Here is a 23,128-nt window from a genome sequence, read left to right as displayed (position 1 = left end):
TCAAAATGGTGGTGGTAGGGTGGGATGGGTGCCTTTTATATTTGTAATAAAACATAAACACAGAAAAAAATTTGGTCATTTTTCACCGATTTAATGGTTGGTCATGGACGGTGTTAGCTAAGAGGAACCAACTTTGAATTTTGTGAAAATATATAAATACAATATATCAACTTTTCAAAAATTAGACGAAACTTAGGTGTCGTTTGTTTTGTCTGCGGATCACCTCTGCAACCCTCTGTAGTAGAAGAGAGAGATCAAACGGATGCAACATGTAATAAAAAATTTGTTTTTTTAACATCTGCAAACTGCTGTAATAAGTTAAAGTAAAATATAAAGATGTTTGAAGCAGATGGTCAAAATGTTGCACCACGCAGCACATGCGCAACAATTTTTAAGTTAGAATCTTTTGAAAAACAAACAGTTGTGAAGGGTCAAATATTACGGCCGAGCTGCACGACACAATAATAAGTGGTTAGAAAATGTTTTTAGGAAAAACAAACAACACCTTACTATTCTAACAAATTCTAACCGGATTATAAAGACAATTTATGTAATTTAGTCAAAATATCTAACTAAAGAAAGCTTTTTGTTTGAACTATTTTCAAAACTAAGCATGGTCAAATAATCTTCTCAACTTATTTACAAACTGATTATATCAATTCCTGTTAAAAAGAAAATGACACTTGACAATTATACAAGTTAAGTAAAAATGTAATTTAAATAGTTTAGATGGAGCAATTATCAAAACTTGTACAATATCAAAACAAAATTAATTCTTGATTACTTAAAGAAAATAAAATAGTTATGAAGTTATGTTACTATTTAATAAGATTGGCTTTAAATTATACTAATATATCGGAAATTATAACAGTGACAGAATAATTAGCATGTAGTATAAATTGGAAAACAGAATTGCGTTCTTACATTTACTCCGCCAAACAGCCAGAAATTCTCTCTTTGACTCCGCTTACTCCGACGGGACCACATTCCGATTTCGTCGCCTTCCGTCGTCAATCTACCAATTTGACGGCCGGGAACCGCCACTAATCAGCGTCAGTATCATACCTTTCTTCACCGGTTGAAAACAGATAAGCGTCAAGCATCATCCCTTCCCCCATTTATAGTTCAAGGTCAAACGGCTGTTGAAATCTTCCAAGACAACTCAAAGGTGTTCAGCTCAAACGGATTATTGGCGCGGTTTGTAGATCTGGTGGGCGGAGTTGGTGATTTCTAGGGTTTGAAAGGACGATTTTCGTTTCTCTGACAGCGACGTGAAGGGAAATTCGTATGCTTTGAGGGTTTGAACTTAGATGTGAAGTGAAAGGTTGATGGTAGTGTACGAAAGACCAAGCCTGCTCGCCATTGATGATGACCGGAGATTACAGTGACGTCTGGTGGTGGGCTGGTGAATCTGTCACATGGAATGGCAGATCTTGTTAGCTACGGTAACGCAGACCGTGACACCGAGCAGGTATTTTTGATTCCCCTATGATATATAGCCTGCCCTACCATCGGAAAATATGAGATCTTGTTAGGTTTGACATGACCAAATATATCATCACTCTTCTCCATGAATCTGTCTATATATATGAAGAGTAATTTAAGCAAAATATGCGTTTTCCTTATCAATTGCTACAGTTGAGGAATTGGATGTCTTCTCTTAGGGTGTTTGGTTTTGTACATTTCCTGGTAGAATAATTGAATTTTAGGGAGATCACTCAATGGCATTGGATCATAGCTATCTGTTAGCCTTAGGACAATGGAAGGAAAAAACTAGGGTTCTCACTCATGAAACTGTCATATGTATATCATGTTGGGCTCTAATTGATATACCAGTAATCGCCATGAAATTATATATCGTATTAATAAGCTACCATATAACTTATGCATATGTCTTAGTTACAAAACATACCATATATATAAATAGATCATCACGAATTATGTGAACAATTTAACTAATGATGTAGCTTGATCGATGGTTTATATGTTTACATGATATTGCAACTAGTATTTCCATTGTTCTTAAATGCTCTCTTCCCTTTTGCAGACATTAATTGCTCTGAAGAAGGGCGCTCAGTTACTTAAATATGGTCGTAAAGGGAAGCCCAAATTTTGTCCTTTTAGACTTTCTCATGTGAGTTATCAAACTTGATCCTTACATTGAATCTGTCTTGAAAACTTCCTGATTACTGTTTTTGTTTTACTTCTTGCAACATTACATCATATGAACAAAAATTGCATGACATAACAATGTAAAGAAAGTTTGTGATGGTTCAAAATCTGTTTCTGTGGATGCATTTGTATCAGGGTAGTATTGTCATTTCACTCATATGTGTGTATACAACACTTACTCCATACACTCCAGACAAACATCATTTTCCTGATCAACACTTAATCCATACAAACAAACACTAAATTTGAAAAAGACAAAACAAGCCCTTAGTTCTTTTTGAGAATATATGATTGCTGATGTCTTTATATCTAAAAATACACACAGGATGAATCATCTTTAATTTGGATTTCCACAAGTGGTGAAAGGAATCTGAAATTATCTTTAGTCTCAAGAATTGTCCCTGGACAACGAACTGTAAGTATCTATAATCATGTATCATTATTTACATATATGCCCCTCTATATGTCTTGCAAATATTTATCTCATTATCTAAAATATTTCACATAATGCTTCTTTTTACCAATATGCCACTAGGCTGTTTTCAGACGTTACCTACGCCCCGAAAAAGACTATCTTTCATTCTCTCTCATATACAACAACGGAAAACGATCTCTTGATTTGGTAAGTAATAATTCTAAAATCTAAACTTTTAATACAATTACATTTTCATCATTCTTTAAAAAAATTATTTGTTTTTTTAGATTTGTAAGGATAAAGTTGAAGCTGAAGTGTGGATAGCTGGCCTCAAAGCATTGATTTCTGGACAAGGAGGTCGTTCCAAAATTGATGGATGGAGTGAAGGAGGTCTCAACATTGAAGTAATTTTTCTTTTTAATTATTAATTGTGATTATTATTATTTTTTTTTTCTATTTTATACTAACTTAATCTTAAACAAACAGGAAAATAAAGATTCAACATCAAACAGTGCAAGTGACAATTCCATCAGTGCTCCACCAGATTTAAGCTCCCCAGACGCATCATTCGGCTCAAATTCCAACACTTCTCCCATGAATTATCAAAATTCTTCTACTTTCGAAAAGTCAACTACAATGTTTGACCAAACAAACATCCAAGTCAAAGGATTCGGGTCAGATGCTTTTCGGGTCAGTGTCTCAAGTGCTCCAAGCACATCCAGTCACGGGTCAGCCCAAGATGACTATGATGCTTTAGGTGACGTGTACATTTGGGGTGAAGTAATATGCGATAATAATAACATCATCAAATTAGGCCCCGATAAAAACCCTAATTCTTCAACCACTCGAGCAGATGTCCTCTTACCTCGACCCTTAGAATCCAACCTAGTCCTAGATGTAAACCATATATCGTGTGGGGTCCGCCACGCTGCCCTGGTCACCCGCCAAGGTGAAGTTTTCACATGGGGCGAAGAATCGGGCGGGCGGCTCGGGCACGGGTTCCAAAAAGACGTGACACAACCGCGTTTACTCGAATCATTATCCGTTTCCAACATCGATTTTGTCGCGTGCGGCGAGTTCCACACGTGCGCGGTTACAATGTCGGGCGAGCTTTACACATGGGGAGACGGGACCCACAACGCCGGGCTACTTGGGCACGGGACAAACGTGAGCCATTGGATCCCGAAACGAATCGGTCACCCTCTCGAAGGGCTTAAAATCGCGTCGGTCACCTGCGGGCCGTGGCATACCGCTTTGATTACCTCCACCGGGCAGCTGTTCACCTTCGGTGATGGGACATTCGGTGTTCTCGGTCACGGTGACCGAGAACACGTCCCCTGCCCGAGAGAGGTCGAATCATTATTAGGGTTACGAACTATCGCGGTTGCGTGTGGCGTATGGCACACCGCCGCGGTAGTCGAAGTAATCGTGACACGGTCGAGCACCGGAGTTTCCTCCGGGAAACTCTTCACATGGGGTGACGGGGATAAAAACCGGTTAGGTCATGGCGACCGAGAGCCGCGTCTCAAACCGACATGTGTCCCGTCGTTAATCGATTACAATTTCCACAAAGTCGCGTGTGGACATAGTTTGACTGTAGGGTTGACCACCTCCCGACACGTTTTCACAATGGGGAGCACAGTCTACGGGCAACTCGGGAACCCTCAATGTGACGGAAAGCTCCCGTGTTTGGTAGAAGACAAACTATCCGGTGAGCCCGTTGACGAAATCGCATGTGGGGCCTACCATGTCGCGGTTTTAACTTCCCGAAATGAAGTCTACACATGGGGAAAAGGGGCGAACGGACGGTTAGGGCACGGAGACATCGAAGACCGAAAAACCCCGACTTTAGTCGAATCGTTAAAAGACCGACATGTGAAGTTTATATCTTGCGGGTCGAATTACACTGCTTCCATTTGTCTACACAAATGGGTTTCGGGGACCGAGCAGTCGCAGTGTTCATCGTGTAGACAAGCGTTTGGGTTTACTAGAAAGCGACATAATTGCTATAACTGCGGGCTTGTTCATTGCCATTCGTGTAGCTCAAGAAAAGCATTACGCGCCGCTTTAGCGCCGAACCCGAGTAAACCGCATCGCGTGTGCGATTCGTGTTTTGTTAAATTGAGTAAAATGGCGGAAGCGGGCGTAGGGAGTAGACGAAATGTGATGCCACGGTTGTCGGGGGATAACAAAGATAGATTGGATAAATCGGATATGAGATTAGCAAAGTCGGGGTTGCCTTCGAATCATGATTTGATTAAGTTGTTGGATAATAAAGCGGCCCGCCAAGGGAGAAAGGCGGATGCGTTTCCGGTAGGGCGGTCTTCTCAGGCGGGTGGTGGTGGTGGTGGTGGGGATTTCCGGTACGCGGTTCCGAGGCCGATTGTGACTCAGTCGGGTGTTAATTCGAGGGCGGTTTCACCGTTCTCGAGGAAATCGAGTCCTCCGAGATCGGCGACACCGGTTCCTACAACATCGGGACTTTCTTTCTCGAAAAATGTGGCGGATAGTTTGAAGAGGACTAATGATTTGTTGAATCAAGAAGTTCTTAAATTACGTGGGCAGGTAGATTCTTAAAGTTTTGTTAAATTACAATGTTTTGTTTTTTAATTTTTATGAATCTTGTTTAGGTTGATAGCCTCAGACATCAATGTGAAATTCAAGAGGCAGAACTTCAAAAGTCAAGAAAACAATCTCAGGAAGCAATGGTATTGGCTGCTGAGGAATCTGCTAAATGTAATGCTGCTAAAGACGTGATAAAGTCTCTTACATCACAGGTATTTTCTTACAGTTAATTAACAAAAAAAAATAGTTTTTATGATTAAATTTGTTATTATATATTGCAGCTTAAAGATATGGCAGAGAGATTGCCACCTGGATCCTATGACCTTGACAGCATTAAGTTACCAAATGGTCTGGACTCGAATTCCATGCTTCACAATCCTGATACAAGTGAAGAAAATCAAATAATAACTCCAATGGACACGATATCTTCTATAAATGAAACATCGGGACCCACTGAATCATTCGCTGGATTCACTGAATCTGTACGGACATCTAACGGGAATGATGGCGATTCAGATGCCAGATCTCTTAATGGCACCACAGGGGCAGTTGTGGAAATGGGGAACAAATATTTGCCGGATCATGCACCTCCTTCTCAAGAAGCAGAAAATAACGGCTTCAAATCTAGAAATCCAGCTTCCAATAGTAACAATAACAACCACCACAACAACAACAACAATAATAATAATACCTATAATGCCACTGATCAAGTTGAGGCCGAATGGATCGAGCAATATGAGCCTGGAGTGTACATAACACTTGTAGCTCTACGTGATGGGACCCGTGATCTCAAAAGAGTCCGCTTCAGGTACTTCCCGTTACATAAAACAGGTTGTACTGTGTTTCTCATGCATTGGACTGAGACGGAGACTAATGTCTATAGGACAAAAAAATGCAAAATTTTGTCCCACCCAAAAAGGTGGGACACGAACTTACTTTCGATCTCTCGTCGCGCAAAAGACATAAATGTCCTCCTCGCCTTCATCATGAAAAACAACTCTTGAAAAGTTTGTCAGGTCTGTCCCGCCCAGTCTACTCCCATCATGTCCCGTTACACGGGACATGATTGGATTGGACAGGATGGACCTAACAAACTTTTCAAAGGTTGTTTTTCATGATGAAGACGAGAAGGGCATTTACGTCTTTTGCGTGACGAGAGATCGACAGTAAGTTCGTGTCCAGTCTTTTTGGGCGTGACAAAAATTTGCATTTTTTTTTTATCGTATTGACATCAGTCTCACAGACCAATGCATGTCAAACAGAGTATAAGGTGACATACTTAAAATTGGTTGTATGAATGTGCAGTCGCAGGAGATTTGGGGAGCACCAAGCGGAGACATGGTGGTCGGAAAACCGTGAAAAAGTTTATGAGAGATATAATGTGCGAGGTGGGTCGGATAAGTCATCAGTATCTGCTGCCCAGACTGCCCGAAGGTCAGGGGAATCTCTAGGTACACCCAGCCAGTACTAAAATGCTCTTTACCAACAGAGATGATTCCTTTCCATGGCTCCTAATTTTTTTTTTCTTTTTTTTTTTTTACTAAGATATTAATTTTTGATTTACCTTTTTTATTGTGATTTATTTATTTAGAGGGTTTAAATTAAATTCAAGGGTAGTTGGTTGTTACCTTTGTATTGTGGTGTAGTGTACATAACTCGGTAGTTATTTTTATGATTATATCTATTTAACAACCAACCTACCATGTTCTCTCTCTCTCTCTCTCTCTCTCTCTCTCAAGAATTTCAATGAATTTATATCTATATTTTTTTTACCAAATCAATGCAACAAAGTGACTTTCTTACTAATTTATATATATCTATGTTTTATTTGTAACCGAAGATTCCAACCTAAAACAAGAACAAATAAATTAATTAACGTTTACTTTTAAAAAAATTTCATAGGTTAACTTTACAACATTCACGAAATGGTGAAAATACGTAAACACTAGTGATTTTGCTATCACATCAGCAAAAGGTATACCAGAGCATTGTCATTTATTACAATGAGCACAAGGTACAGAGCATTGTCATTTATTACAAATGAGCACAAGGTATACCAGAGCATTGCCATTTATTAAATATACGAGTAATATCCAATGTTTTAAAACCCGTGTTTTTAGTTGACCCGGTGTGATTACCGGTTCACGGGTCAACCGGTTGAACCGTCGGGTCAACCCGGTTTATGATTTTTTTTCTATTTTTATATATTTTTACTTTCATGCATAATCCATAAACATATAAAACCAATAATTTGATGTCCACAAAGTTTAAACATTGAAAAACATTAAAAAAAACCGCAAACGACTTGTTGTTTTGGCGTTCGATACTTGTATCTAACTATCCAAACCCTATTAAAACGGGTCAATCCGGTTTTAACCGGTTCGATATAAGCGGTCGAACCGTGGTTTAGGGAAAACCCAGCCGGTTCGATCCGGTTCGTATTTTTACAAAAAACCGGTCTCAATTGACCCGCCTTCTACACCGGGTCACGGTCCAACCGGTTCAACCGGCCGGGTCGACCCGGGTTTTAAAACATTGGTAATATCATGTAGAATTGTAGATTCTCATTATTCTTCATTTCATGTAATCATGTACTTTAAAGATTTTACTCTCGACAGGGTATACCTTATAAGGTACACATTTGAATATCCTCCTTCAAAGCACAAGTAAAACTTGATTTCATCATAAATTCATGATGCAATAGATATTATGATTCTTATCATACAATGCTAAAATAGTTATATGTTGATGTTTGTATATTTATCTCCACCATCTTTGTGTTGAGAATACCAGCATTCCATCGTATTATGTAAAAACCTTGATGATCATCATTATCTTTACATTTCATTAATCTATCGACCATGGCCGGTTCTAGGAATCAAATGCCCATGACGAAACGGAGAAAAAAGGCTCTTAGGCCTTAATGTGTAACATGTTAACGAATTAAATTACATAAACTAATTTTTTATTAAAATGACGATAAACCTTATAGCAATAAACATAACAAAATCAAAGTATTTTAATGACTAATAAAATATCCTAACAGCTAATCGACGATCCTTAAAGCTCTCCTAGCATTCTTGATTGCAAATTGGTTGATCAACTCTTTGTAGTCTATACTCTCTAAGATTTCGTTCTCGATAGATATCATCGTCAAACCGCTAAGTCTTTCTTGGCTCATTGTGGAGCGTAGGTAAGATTTCACAAATTTTAATTTGGAAAAACTCCTTTCTGCAGATGCGACCGTTACTGGAATAGTCAACAATATTCTATATGCAATGCTTGCATTTGGGAAATAATCAAGTTCTTTCAAAAACTTCAAAACATCTATAGGTTTGATAAATTCATTGGTTTCCAATGTCTCAAATAATTTCAACTCCGTATAAAGTTCCTCAGCATCAATATCCGATCTTTCTTCAAACTTGAGTGCTCTTTCAAGACGATGACAATATAACTTAAGATCTTTATCTTCAATTCCCCTCAAATTTTGTGTAAATAAAAAACCAAACATTTTATCATACTCTTTGAATTGTTCAAATCTTGTCTCAAGAGAAGAAATAGTTTGATCAACAATGTATAAGAAATAATTGACTCTGAAATTCTCTTCAGGTGTAAATGAAACTTCTTCGCTACTTGAACTCTCATCAAACCTTTTTTTCCTTTCAATCAAACGCTTTTGTGGAAATATTGGATCAATACCCATTTCAATAGCAATCTCCTTAGCTTCAACAATCGCTTTTGAAAAACCAGTTTCTCTATAATCCTTGAAGTACCCAATCAATTTGTTTATTTCTGTAATAGCATTATCAAGATGCATATCCTTTGATTTTAACTTCTTACTCACAATATTCACATGGTTTAGTACTTCATACCAAACAACAGTTGATACCAAAAATTCAAAGTCACCAAGTTCTTTTTCTGGTAGTGAAGTTGCTTCACTTGCAATTATAACATCATTATCTTTTTCTCCAACTTGAAGTAAAGATTCTCGTACATCCACAAGTTGAAGTTTAATCGCCTTTACACTCTCAGCCCGGCTTTCACAACGAGTTTGACACAATGACTTAAGACTCCAAGCTTTAACATTATCTTTCAAAATTTCCCACCTCTTAGTAGAATTTGCAAAGATAGTATAAATACGTTGGATGAATCCAAAAAAGTTCTTTCCTTTAATACACTTGTTAGCCATATCACATAATGTTAGATTAAGAGAATGGCAACCACAAGGAGTGTAAAACGCTCTAGGATTTATATCTAAAAATCTCTTTTGAATTCCTTGGTGTTTTCCTTTCATGTTTGCCCCATTATCATAGCCTTGACCACACATATCATCAATTTGAAGACCAAGAGACTTTAACTCCTCAAGTGTAATATCAAATAATCCTTTTCCGGAGGTATCATCAACATTCAAAAAACCTAAAAATGACTCCTCGATAGTAACAGAATTATATGATAACTTTAAATACCTCACTATTATAGTCATTTGTTCTTGGTGACTTGAATCGGGAGTACAATCAAGTATGATTGAGTAGTACTTTGCTTCCTTTATCTTCTTGATAAGTTCTTTTTTAATTTCTTCAGCTATCAAAGATATTAGTTCGTTTTGGATTAGGTGGCCAAGATAATGCACATGAAGCCCTTCACTTGTGATCCGTCGCACATGCTCTTTGATAACCGGGTCAAACTCTTCCAACATTTCAATGACACCCAAAAAATTTCCATTACCTGTTAAATACAATAAACAAATAAGAAGTGGAATCAGTCATCATAATTAACAAAAAAAAATTGGTGGAACTGGAACAAACAATACAATTTATAGTTACCTTTTTTATACAACTTTTCATTGGATCCACGAAATGCTAAATTATGTTTAGCAAGAAACTTCACTGCTGCAATAATTCTTAAAAGCACTTGTTTCCAGTAATCTCTTTCTTTCTTGAATTGCTCATGTTGAACTTTATCAATTGTTTCGTTCAAGTTCAATCTTTTACGCATGTCAAACCACTTATTCCTATTTGTAAGATGATCCAATGAAATTTCGTGTTCTTTAACCCTAGTGGTAACATGGTGCCAATCTGCATAACCTTCACCATCTAATTTACCTTTTGAAATCCCTTTTCTAAACACTTTACAACAGAAACAAAATACTCTGTCTAGCTCTTTCGAATATTCTAGCCATTCTTTATCACGCTTCTCCAAATTTGATAAAGTTCTTGTATACAAAGCTACAGAAAATTGTCTACCAAGTTTATCGTAGGGACCATACATAATACTACTATCTCTTTTAGGACCTTTCTCAACCAAAATTTTAATCTCATCCGAATTAAGTTTTTCCCACCTTCTTGGATCATATATATATATATATATATATATATATATATATATATATATATATATATATATATATATATATATATATATATATATATCAACAAGGTCTTTAATAGGCTCATGCTCTTCTGTCTCTTCTACTTCTACATGCTCTTGCTCTTCAATGTGCTCTTCAACATGCTCTTCAACATGTTCTTCAATGTGCTTTTCAACAGGTTGTCTGTGGATAAATTTATCTAGAGCACCGACATCAACCTTTCTCTTTTCTTCATCTAGTTTTCTCTTTTTACATTTTTGATAATCGGATGGTTGTTTAGACTTCATCACTACAAGTTCATAAGTTTCAACTTTCAACATTCAAGCAATTACAATAAACATAATTTGATAAACAATTTTACAATAAACATAAACTCATAATTTAAACTACTAAACTGGTTTCTATGAATCTTAGAAACTAATTCATTCATTCACTATTCTATTGACTATTAAACTGATTTTTATAGTAGATAAACTGATAATCAAATATTAAATTCATTCAATAATATTAAATTCATTCAATGATTCAATATTCTATTAAACTCATAATCTATGAAAGTGTGAATCATTCAAGTATGCAATTGACAACTATAAACTTGATAATCGTCAATTCTCATAAATCTTACCTGATTGGTTGATTAGCAAGAGATAAAATCAAATAATTGACCCTTGATAATCCTCAATTTCTCATAAAAGATCGTCTACCCTTGCTGAATGAGTGAATGGCGCTGAGCCGCTAAGTTACTGTCTTTGTCGATTGCTTTTTTTTGAGCGAACGAATAATTGATGATCATGAAGTGCTGCAAATCGCGGCTTCTGTTCGTGACTACTCCCTTGCCTTGTTCTATTAATTAGTTTAGATTAATGGGTTGCCCATTGCTTATACTACCAAAAAAAATTGGGCCCCTTAAGATTTTGGGCCCTTTTCGAATGCCCATGTTGCACATGGTCAGAGTCGGCACTCTGCTATCGACCATGCGTAAATGGAATCGATGATATTAAATATAATCTTCATATTCTAATAAAAGAATAGGTTTATTTTTCTATTAACAAGTGTCATAGTATTAGAACTACTTATTAATATTATATGTCACGTATCAGGCCACTTGTCAACCAATTAATTATTCATTTCAAATTTCAAAATTTAAATTTTCCACTCTAATTACATTAAATTAATAATTGATTCTCCATTTTAAATTTCAAAATTTTAATTTTCTTACTCTAATTATATTAAATTAATAACATTAGATTAAAAAATAAAATAAAATTAATACACATTATAAGGTGATATAACTTCACATATTCATTTAAATCAACAATTATAATTTTAAATAACTAAAAAAATATATCTTAAGTAATAATTTATTTAAAATAATTGATTAATAATTTTGATTTTTTTAATATAAAAATTAAATTAATTTTATAATCACAGTTCTCATGGGTTATAAACTAGTTATATTACAATGAATGCTATGGAAGCATACAATCACCAATGTATAATGACCCAATATTGTCAAACATTTATTTAACCACTAGGTTATAACCCGTGGGAACCAAACAGTTATAAAATAAATTAAATATTTATAAAAAAAACTTATAATTACTAATCAATTATTGTAAATAAATTATTAATTAAGATATATATTTTGGTATTTATATAAAATTATAATCGTTGTTTTAAATGAAAATGTGAAATATATTTTGAAGATATATATATATATATATATATATATATATATATATATATATATATATATATATATATATATATATATATATATATATATCAGACAATATTTATTTGTGAAGTAATGAAGAAAAATAACAATAAATTCGTGAATATTCACTGCAGATGAGGTGAATATATATATATATATATATATATATATATATATATATATATATATATATATATATATATATATATATATATATATATATATATATATATATATATTGTAAAGTTGTTTACATTGTTTTATTTGAAAATTTGAAAATTACATTATAAAAATGAATAGATGTTATGCAGGGGTTTAGTATATTTGAAGGGATTGCATAAAGGTGACGTGATTGTTTAAAATTATATTTATTGGGTAAGAGTTATTGTAATAAATTAGGCAACAGATATTATAAATTAATTATTTGCTGACGTGTTTCATCTGTGTAAAAGGGAAAAGTGAATTAGTGAAAATGTAATTAATGAGAAAAAACCAAAGATCGACAAGTGGTAAATAATTAATTTCAAGATCTAATTGATTGATACGTGGCAAATTTTCTACTCTTTTATTAAGTAGGAGATTAAAAATTAAGGTCACGGTTCTCGCGAGTCTATTTTACCCACTCAATTGGCTAGGAGAATGATTGGGTGGGTTTCTTTCAATGGAAAGCGTTATAAACATGTCTACTAAATAATTCTCCTTAGCAAAGAAGTGAAAAGAAAAGAAAATAAAATAAGGAGAGAAAAAGAAGAGAAATGAAAGGAAAGTAAAATTTTCTTTTGTGTTCCCGAGTTGGAGAGAAGTGAAAGAAAAATTAAACATTTTATTCTTTCTTTCCAAATTCTTCCAAATCAGAAGGAAAGTTAGGAGGCAAAACAATCATTATATTTCTCTCCACTTCCTTCCTTTAATGAAACTCGGGAACACTCATATTTTTTATTTTCTTCTCACTTTCGTCTATTTCCTTTCTTTTCTCTAGTTAACTTGAACTCGGGAACATTAAGGATAGAAATGGAATGAAATGGGAGGAAATGTGTCTTTTTTTTAAAGGAGGGAAAGTAATCCTTCTATTTCCCTCCACTTCTTTCCTTTAATGAAACTCGGGAACACTCATATTTTTTACTTTCTTCTCACTTTCATCGATTTCCTTTCTTTTCTTTCGTCAAGTTGAACTCAGGAACAGGGTGTTAAGGACGGAAATGGAATGAAATGGAAGGAAATGTGTTTTATTGAGTTTATTATAAGGAGGGGAAGGAAAGGAAATGAGTGTTCTTGAGTTTTTTTAAGAAGGGGAAGGAAAGGAAAGGAACATAAATGTGTTCTTGAGTTTCATTTAAGGAGGAAGAGAAAATGAAGTTGAAGGACTAAGAGGGAAAGAAAAGATTTATTTTTTATCAAATCTTTCCACCCACTTTTGGGATGAATGAGAGGCAAAAGAAAAGAAGGGAAATGAAGGAAAAGAAACTTTTATTTCTTTTCCCTCCCATTTTCTCTAGCTCTCATTTTTTTTCCTTAAAAAAACTCAATAACAAGCATTTTAAGTCAAATCTATGTTAGATAAAGTAAATCCTAAATGTAATCGTTAAAAATATGGTGTGAAGTGTTAAAGCATGGAACACTTTAGGTCCTTTGTAGAAAACACATGCTTTGATTTTGTTTTAGTGTGAAATGGGACATTTGGGAATTGTTGGTCATATCTGCAAATGCCCAAAACTTTTGTTACTTTCATGTATTATACTGGATGTTAAAAAAAATTACCCGAATCCAAATCCGAACTAAATATCCTAAAATTTGGATATTCGGATATCCAATTTTTCGGATTTGAATTCAGGTAGGATTTTCGAATTTTCATATATTAGGATTATCAAATATCTGAAATTACAATAATAACAATTATATGTATGTTATATATCATTTATTTGAACTTTTATTCTAGTTATGATTTGGATATATGGTACCTAGAGCATTTTATTGTGAATGTCTATGTCATTACATAATTTTTTTTTTGGAATGAAAAATATATTATAAAAACTAACCAAAAGCTAGAACCAACCCATTACAACATTATAGAAGCAAGAACAGGGTTATGAAGCCATGTAGTCTAAGGAATCTTGGCTTTACTACACCTACTAGAAATCTATAAATACGCCCAATCTTTGACATCATCAAGAAGAAGAGATTTCCTAGATAAAATTGTTCCAAAAAGAGTGGAATATCGAAAATTCCAAAGACACCAAAAAGATGTGAAAACCACAACATCAAAAGCCTTTCTTTAACCTCCCCTCAACGAAACTGTGTTCGCACAAGAAAGTAAGGAGTGAACGGAAATGTTATTTGGAAGAGGCACATCCTACCAAATAGCAATACGACTCCAAAGGTCGAGCATCTCGATGCAACCCACAAAAATATTATTAATGGTCTTTACGAAAATGTGACAATTACGACACATAATCGACTCTACTTCAATACCTCTATACGAAAGTCGCTCTCTGGTGGGTAAACTCTACAACTCCAACCTCCAAATGAAAATATTGAGTTTAATGGGAGCCCAATTATTTCTTCTAGTGTCCATGCCTCCCACTAAGAACAACAGACCATTATCAAGAAAAGACCAAGCTGAAGAAATAGTAAAGGTATCATAACATCATAGAGCCACCCCAATCTATCTGGCCTAGTCTCCAGCTAAAGATCTTGCATCAACTCCATGAAATTATCCCACTGAGTATGCTCCATACCGACCCTTAGGCATGCGTCTATAATTCTCCATTATAACACCCAATTTCCAGAACGGATCAGTTTAGAGCACCAAGAAGTTAAAGGTTAGGTAAAATCGGCTGTCACGACATAACCACAGGGAGGTCACGCTGTGACAAGTGAATAAATGAAAAATGGATCCAGTTGAGCTCACGACGTGACACATAGGGTGTCACAACGTGGGAGTAGTTGTAGCCAAAGCCCACGGAATTTTAGGGTTCTCTCCATATTTAAGGAACTTATCTCATCACCTAGGGTATCTTCTTCAGCCTCCACTCCATTCAAACGAAACCCTAGCCCCCTCCATGAGTTATTGAGTTTTTTAGGGTGTTTTGGTGAGTTGAATAAGAATGGATCATCTTTGGGGGATAGATCCAGCTTGCAAGCTTCATTGGCATCTTTTAGTAACCTCTCTAGACCCTTGTGAGTATTCAAGCTTCATGCTTTATGGAACCTTGTTGCTAGATCTAGAGTTTTATGCATTATGGTTCATGATTAGATGTGTTAAAGTGTTGGGACTCCATAAAGTTCATAAGTTTAAGGGTCCTTAGAGTCCCTTGGTGACTATATGTGGTAAATCTGAAGTTTGGGTGATGTTTGAGCTCATGCTTGAGGTTTTGACCTCATTTTATTCATAAATGACCTGATTTGAGCTAAATCTTGCATTGGACATGCAAGAACTTAAAGCATCGATTTTATGGTTTTTGGGATGTTAGGAAGTCTTCCGGAGGATATGGATTAGTGGCTTAGAGGATTAAGGGGTTTAATTCATCAAGATGACATTCAGACAATTCTCACGATGCGAGACTATGCCTGTCACATCGTGAGGATCGAAGGACCGTGACTAATTTGTCTTTTAGTGGGTCACGATGTGACCAATAGATTGTCACGTCGTGAGCGACAGTTGACTTGTTGACCATTGACTTTTTGACAAGTTTGAATTTGAGTCAAACTTGAAGGATTTGGGCTGTTGATTAAGATTCTTCCATATTTTGGTGCTAGATGGATTAAAGGAGAAAGCAGTACAGAAAGGGAATAACATCACAGTGTTTCTAGATTCTTCGATTCAAATGAGTTTTCCTCAATGTACCCGTAGGTTGAAGGCACCAATGTCGGCCTACTACATTTGGTTATGTATCCATGTGTATAGGATGTTGTTGCGTTGTAGTGAGCAGTTAGATATATTTATATCCTTATATGTTTGGATACATTAGTAGCGATATGCTGGTTAGAGTACCAGTAAGCTGGTTATCGTCTAGTGGAATGCCTTGGGGTTGTATGTAGCTGTATAGGATTGTAACATCTGGTTTTGAGGTATGTTTTATTTTAATTTAAGATTTGATTTTGGGAAATCGCCACAGCATGGGAAGGATGGCCACGACATGTCGAGGCATTTTCCAGTCGCGGGTCTTTTTGACTCGCCACAACGTGGTAAGGAAGGCCACGACGTGACCGTCGCTGATGTCTTAAATGCTAATTTTTCGGCTTTTACACATATATTAAAGAATGATGAGCCTATGGTTTTGCTCACCCTCAGCTTACACCACCTTCTTAAACTCAAAAGAAACCCTAACTCCTTTTCCTCCATTGTTGAAGCTTTCTTGAGTGATTTTGAGAGGTCGTGAAGGAAGAAGCAAGAATGAGTAATCCAAGGATTTACAAGAGAGTCCTTATCTCCCTTCCTTGCTCAATTATAGACCTTTGTAAGTGTTCAACGTTCCATCTTTTTTATTATAGAGTGCTAGATCTTGTATTTTGTCCCATTTTTTCTTGATCTTGTTAGATGGGATTGTGAGATTTCATAAAGGTTGCAACTTTATAAATCTCTGGATCATTTGGAGTAGTTCATGATTTTGATCTGAAGTTTGGTGGTTTGTTTAAGCCATGAATAAGATTTTGGTCATAAACCACCATTTTGAACTAAGTTGAGCCCAAGACATGCATTGCACACGTATGTCTAAAAAGCACCAATCTTGAGGATGGTTTTTGCGTCATAAACTCTTTTGGAGAAAATGGGCTTGAGACTTAAAGGATTACGTGTTTCTTGATTAAGTCCATGCCATATTTATGCTTTATAGACTTAAGACTTTAAATGTATATCTCTTGGTGGGGTCTCAAGGGATAAAGTTGGAAACTTTATCCATTTAGATCGTAATAATGATCAGATTTGGACTTTGGAACCTCTGGGATTGGAGGATTCGACTTAACCCATTAAGACACTTTGAACCTAGTGCCCACGGCGTGGCCTAGGTTTCCATGATGTGGTGACTGGAGAAAACATTTATATTTTGTCATTTGAAGGCCACGATGTGGCCAAGGATAGCCATGACGTGGAGGGTCAACCTTGACCGATGACTTTGACTTTTGAATTGAGTTGACTTTTGGAAAACCCTAGTTTTGGAAAGGAAGCTAAGGTTGTACTTTGTATGGTTGTATAGGTGGTTTGTAGCATCTATATGCGTGGCAGTAAGGGAAATAGTAGTTAATCATCATTTGTTAGGTGAGCCTCTTCACACTATACTCGCAGGTCGAAGGCAGTAATGATGACCCACTAGATTATGCTTGTAGGATGATAGTGTCTTTGTGACACTTGTTGATATGATTCTATGCTTAGCTGTAGGGGTGAAATAGACCCAATACCGGTTGAAAGATACAGAAGAGGGTGAAATAGACCCAATACTGGTTGAAAGATATCGAAAGAGGTGAATTAGACCCAATACCGGTTGAAAGATACTTGAAACAAACCAAAAATCAAGACCAAAATTTAATTTTTAAAAAATTAATAAAAACCATAATTATCAATCATAAACATAAGTCGTTATATCAATTCAGAGTATCATCTCAAAACATGTTCTTTTTGTCAGAGTAAACATCCCAGGCTAAAACTTCTTGGTGTATGTCATGTAGTCATCCCGAGCTCTTCCCTCCCCTACCGGAAGTACCTGAAACCAAAACTAAAAACTGTAAGCATGAAGGTTAGTGAGTTCCCCAATATACCACATACCATACACATAATCACATACTGCAAACATTGGGCCTAGCCCGGCATCGGACGAATCTAGCATCGGGCCACGCCTGGCATCGAGCCTTGCTCGGTATACAAATCTATTTCTACCAAGCCTCGCCTGTCTTCGGGCCCCACCCACTAAACACATACAACAATAACATATAAGCATGTTAATACAATCGCTACTACTATAACTGCTAGTCTCAAGGCACCGCCTATCTTGGGCCCCACCCCTACTATGCTACTAATGAGATATGGAACTCCGTCCACACTCAGCTAGTGATGAGATACGGGCTCCCGCCCACACTCATCCGCTTACCAGGCATATACAGTTATCATAAAGACAACAAGTATAACTACACATACACTACTGCCTCGGGTACCACCCCGACATCGGACCGAAATCCGGGACATATAAACTGCATCGGGCTAATATCGGCATCGAATCTAAATCCGGTATACACTAACATACATAAACGGGCCAACATTGGTGCCTTAGACCCATTTCTAATGGAGAAAACTCACCTCGCAAAGCTGACTGTAGAATCCTGCGAATAACCCCTCGCTACTAACTAGCAGACCCCCAAACTGCTGATCTTTCGACTCCCCGAGCTATCAACATCAAACCAAAATGCACTCAGAAGTCAAACTAGGTCAACCTTGGCCAAATTCAAAGTTAACAGTCAACGGTCAAAGTAAACGCTCCGATTTGACTCAACTTACCGAGTTGTTCCATCAACTCGTCGAGTGCTAAAACTCCGAACACTGAAATCGTGAACCAACTCGTCGAGTCAGCCCCTGACTCGCTAAGTTACTTGGCTACTCCTGATCGCGATGTATCGAATCTACTCGTTGAGTTGGTCCTCAGACTCATCGAGTTCTCGCATGAATAGAAATGGGACAACTCTCCTTGACTCATCGAGTCCCTCCCTGGACTCGCCGAGTTCCTCAGTCTGTTCGGGCAATCTTAATGGATTAAGCCCTAACACTCCAGATCTATGTCCCAAACTTTGCCTACATGCTGGAAATGACCTCTTAAGGTTAAAGTTTCCAACTTTACCCATCCCAAGTACTTCTTAATGGGTTTAGCTCAAAACCCTAGCTCCTTTAAACATAAATCTTTGTCCATATGCCATAGTTTTCCAAACTAAAGCATATCCACATAGATCCTGGCCTTGAACACCATAACAATACATAAAGTATCAGCCTTTCATTCCATGCATGGCCCTTTTGGCTCAAAAGGCCATAAGAACTCCTTAAAGCTTGCATGGGGGTTTCCATTGGCATAAAGTTGGCACCTTTATTCCTTAACCATCCTTAATGCTTCTAGATCTGAAAGGATCTTTGCTTGGGATGTCTAAATCCCAAGAGCTATCAATCTTGGGCTAAAACCTTCATAAAGCGGAAAGGAAGAGATCAACTGAACTAATGATCAGTTTAGAGACTTGATTACCAGAAAATGATGAGGTTGAGAATCTACTTCTGTATCTACAAGCCTTTCCATGAGCCTTCACATTTCTTCTTCTTCTTCTAGTCTTCAAGAACACACTAAACCCTCAAAAACAAGCTCACAAGCTCAAGGATGCACCAGGGTTTCGAGATCTAGGGTTTTGGATCTTGGGGTTGAGAAATGAGACCACGAGAAGGTGAATTGTAGCACCTGGTTCCTGGTACGTAAATCTTATTTGAGTATTTCCCTTCTTTTAGCCTTGGACTCGGCGAGTCATAGGTCCGACTCGCCGAGTGGATGCGGGACCCGGGACAAGTTTAAGTTGGCGACTCGGCGAGTCCATATCCTGGACTCGGCGAGTCACAGCTGTTGGATGAAACCCTAAGTTTCAGGGGTTTGCACCCTATTTAAACGACTTAACTGCCCCAAGCCAGCCCCCATTCACCCTCAGAGCCCTGTATCTCTCTCTAGCCTTGCTTTCTTGTGAGTTTGAAGTGTTTTGTGGTGTTATTGAAGTTTCTTTGAAGGAAAAGAAGAGGGAATCAAGAAGAGGAGAAGGAGGCCAAGCATCTCTGTGTCATTCCAACGTTTCCCCTAAGGTATAGCTCGTTTCCCCTCTGTGTTTAAGCTTATAGCTCCATAAAAGTCCTTTTTGAGCCATTTCCAAGATTGTGTATGCTTGAGGGTTTGTAATAAGTCGATTGGCCTCTAGACCTAGGCAAGATTGAGCTCCAGGAGCTCAGATCTGTTAGCTTTATGGCCCCATGTTGCTTGTTCACCCTAGATCTACCCTTTTGAGGCATTTTGAGCCCTAAAATCCATATTGGTGAATATCTACACGAAAAGTTGGAAACTTTACGTGTGATTCGTGTCCTAGAAGTCCAGATCTGTGAATGGCATGCACTGGAATCGAGCAAATCTATGTATTTAGTGGGTGCATGGAAACGACTCGGCGAGTCGTTCATGTGACTCGGCGAGTCTGTTCGCGAGTCTCCGAGTTTGTCCCCTTTTCATAGTGTCGAGTGAGCAGTGAGTCACGAGGTGTGAATCAGTGAATCGGAAGCTAAAATCATCTTTGGAGGAACTCGGCGAGTCAATGCCCTGACTCGGCGGGTTTAAGGCAATCTCCTTAGATCAAGAACAGACTCGGCGAGTTGTTCATACAACTCGGCGAGTCGCAGCATAAGTGTTCTTCGGATGAAGATGGACTCGGCGAGTTGTTCATACAACTCGGCGAGTCTTAGCATAAGTGTTCATCGGATGAAGATGAACTCGGCAAGTTGTTCATACAACTCGGCGAGTAGGATGAAGGACTTGAATATCAGTTTAGAAGGAGAACTCGTCGAGTCGTCGCCTAACTCGACGAGTAGAAACGGGACCCGGGACTATCGTTTGGATGGTGACTCGGCGAGTTGGAAAGCCAAATCGGCGAGTCGGGTCAACTGAAAGTTGACTCTGACTTTGACTTAGGGCATGGTCAGGGGTAAAATGGTCATCTTACCCAAAGGTCAGTGAGCAGTGTTTGATTGAGTATGTTGTGGGAATTGCAGCCGGAGGATTTCCGGAGCAGCAGCAGCAGCAGTAGGCAGTCAGTTCCTGATCAGATCAACAGCTACTTCGAGGTGAGTTGCCTTCCAATAGCGGTGGGTCTACGGCCACAATGCCGGTCCACCAGTAGGAGTTATATGTAGATGTTTGTCTCTGTGATATTCATCTAGGGGTTACTACTACCTGTGTTATGTTATGTGCTAGTATGATATGATGCTATGTGCTAGTGACAGTAGGGGGAGATAGTCCCCGAGGTACCCGGTCGGTAGGGCCGAAGGGGTAGTTATACCCAGTCATGATAGCTAGATTCTGATCTTACGATACTTGTTATGTGGTAGTAGTAGAGGGAAGGAATAGTTTCCCAGTATCCGGTCGAGAGGACCGAAGGGGAAGCCAGCACCCATATATGCTAGGCAGTATCCGGTCGAGAGGACCGAAGGGGAAGCCAACACCCAGATATGCTAGGAAATGTCCGGTCGAGAGGGCTGAAGGGGTAGGTCGGGCACCCAGATATGCCTGACAATATATGTATGTTATGAGATTATATGGTATGTGGTACGGTGGGGGAACTCACTAAGCTTTGTGCTTACGGTTTTTAGTTTTGGTTTCAGGTACCTCCTCAGCTAGGGGAAAGGAGTCGGCGCGGTAGCAGCATGTCACACACACACTCTCCGGTTTCCGCATTTACGAGCTTCACTGAGATTTATACTCTGATATTTTGATTGGTTGTATGATTTGGCTTTTAGAAATGGTTCACGTTGTGTTATGGTTGATCAAACAATGTTTTTAGTTATTAATATTTTCTAAAGTAATGTTTTAAAACAAAAATTTTGGTCGTGAAAATTGGGTCGTTACAAGTTGGTATCAGAGCCCTGATTTGAGGGATTCGGACACACCTTCGGGAGTGTCTGAACTCAAATCGAGGGATTAAAAGATTTTCTAAAAGAAAATGTTTTCTAAAATTGAGAAAAGAGTCTTGAGAAAGAACGAAGTGTGTGATGTGCGCGACCGGCCGAGCTCAAGTAAGTATTCCCCAAAGTAACCATACAAGTTTATGTTATGTTTATCAGCTTTTGTAGAACAGCATGCTAGAATAGGACTAAGGATCTAGGAGTGATGCCTTATGTGCCTGCTTTATGTGTTTCAGTTGTATGAGAATTGCATGCTAGTTATTGAGTAGACAGTAAGTAGGATAGCTTGATTAGGTTATGTCTGATAGTATGAGCTTAGCACTTAATGCTAGCTCAGTTCCTGAAAGTAGATAGAGTTGATTGAGACTGTTACCCTTATCTGAATGCTTCTTGCTTCGTGCTACGTGGGACTCTGAATAATGGGAGTTAGCCATTGGGCGAATGCGTCACGTCACATGTGATCAGGGTTGAATAATCTTAGAGTGTCGGATTTGATCCTACTGCGCAGCTCTTGTTTGAGTCCAACCGTTGTAGGGACGAGTCGGGTACTCGAAGGATTATCTGAGCCTCGTCACATGTGATGGTATTCGGGTAATGGATGATTGGCATTACAAGGAGGCCTGCAGCAGCTGAGGACTGGTTAGAGTGGAATCAGAGATTTCCCTAGGGCAAGCCTAGGATGAGTATAGCAGTAATTAGCAGTAGTGAAAGGGATCTGGTGGAGTCGAGGCATTCCTTGAAGAAGGTACGGATAGATGTGGAAGGTAGTATGGGCCCGTACTACTGAAAGCAGAGGATCCGTACCCGAATCAAGGAAGGCCAAGATAAGACCAGGGAACTTGTAAGTAGTTGTGATCCCTCAGGAAGTATCAGTATCACTAATGATTGTTGTGATGTATTGCAGAATGGTGGTACTTCGATCAAGGCCGGTAGATGGCGGTTCAGGAGAGGGGTCAGGTTCGGGATCAGGTTCCGAGCCGGTTGATGAGGGACTACGCGAGTTCATCGCGTCAGAGATCACCAGAGGCATCCTTGAGTCGACCCCCATTCTCTTTGGGTCGATCAAGGAAGGGATCATGGAGTTGATGGAGGATCGCCTTCGGGCATTCAGGAGCGATATGGCATCTAGCCAGTCAGGATCTCGCACATTGTCCTTCAAGGACTTCAGGGGCAGTGGTGCACCGGATTTCCATGGGGTGAAAGACCCCATTGCTGCCAGGC

At 38.0% G+C, this 23,128-nt stretch overlaps 2 protein-coding genes across 2 annotated transcripts; one reads left to right on the top strand and one right to left on the bottom strand.

Annotated features, from left to right (window-relative positions):
- The first annotated feature begins 912 nt into the window (after window positions 1–912).
- On the top strand, window positions 913–6,848 carry LOC111901916 (PH, RCC1 and FYVE domains-containing protein 1). The gene is made up of 9 exons (XM_023897774.3): window positions 913–1,471; window positions 2,048–2,134; window positions 2,498–2,587; window positions 2,708–2,794; window positions 2,875–2,991; window positions 3,074–5,152; window positions 5,218–5,364; window positions 5,434–5,960; window positions 6,458–6,848. The coding sequence occupies exons 1-9, from the start codon at window positions 1,424–1,426 to the stop codon at window positions 6,621–6,623; spliced, it is 3,348 nt and encodes a 1,115-aa protein (XP_023753542.1). The 5' UTR covers window positions 913–1,423; the 3' UTR covers window positions 6,624–6,848.
- A 1,350-nt stretch (window positions 6,849–8,198) lies between these two features.
- On the bottom strand, window positions 8,199–10,840 carry LOC111901968 (uncharacterized). The gene is made up of 4 exons (XM_052765110.1): window positions 10,586–10,840; window positions 10,342–10,519; window positions 9,976–10,245; window positions 8,199–9,877 (listed from the first exon to the last, which is right to left on the bottom strand). Exons 1-4 carry the CDS (start codon window positions 10,838–10,840, stop codon window positions 8,199–8,201), a joined length of 2,382 nt encoding a protein of 793 aa, XP_052621070.1.
- Window positions 10,841–23,128: the final 12,288 nt, after the last annotated feature.

The sequence above is a fragment of the Lactuca sativa genome, chromosome 6 (genome assembly GCF_002870075.4).
Source record: "Lactuca sativa cultivar Salinas chromosome 6, Lsat_Salinas_v11, whole genome shotgun sequence".
Lineage (NCBI taxonomy): Eukaryota > Viridiplantae > Streptophyta > Magnoliopsida > Asterales > Asteraceae > Lactuca > Lactuca sativa.
The sequence above is the reverse complement of the archived record's forward strand: the minus strand, read 5'-3'. Positions and strand labels throughout refer to the sequence as shown.

What these genes read in the sequence shown, in the direction of transcription:
- LOC111901916 (XM_023897774.3), top strand. Translation starts at nt 1,424, where the DNA reads ATGGCAGATCTTGTTAGCTACGGTAACGCAGACCGTGACACCGAGCAG. An exon ending in TTGTCCCTGGACAACGAACT is followed by an intron (nt 2,588 to 2,707) that starts GTAAGTATCTAT and finishes ATATGCCACTAG; the next exon opens with GCTGTTTTCAGACGTTACCT. An exon ending in CTCAAAAGAGTCCGCTTCAG is followed by an intron (nt 5,961 to 6,457) that starts GTACTTCCCGTT and finishes ATGAATGTGCAG; the next exon opens with TCGCAGGAGATTTGGGGAGC.
- LOC111901968 (XM_052765110.1), bottom strand. Translation starts at nt 10,840, where the DNA reads ATGTTGAAAGTTGAAACTTATGAACTTGTAGTGATGAAGTCTAAACAA. An exon ending in ATGAGCCTATTAAAGACCTT is followed by an intron (nt 10,520 to 10,585) that starts GTTGATATATAT and finishes ATATATATATAT; the next exon opens with ATATATATATATATATATGA. An exon ending in TTTATCAAATTTGGAGAAGC is followed by an intron (nt 10,246 to 10,341) that starts GTGATAAAGAAT and finishes AAGGTAAATTAG; the next exon opens with ATGGTGAAGGTTATGCAGAT.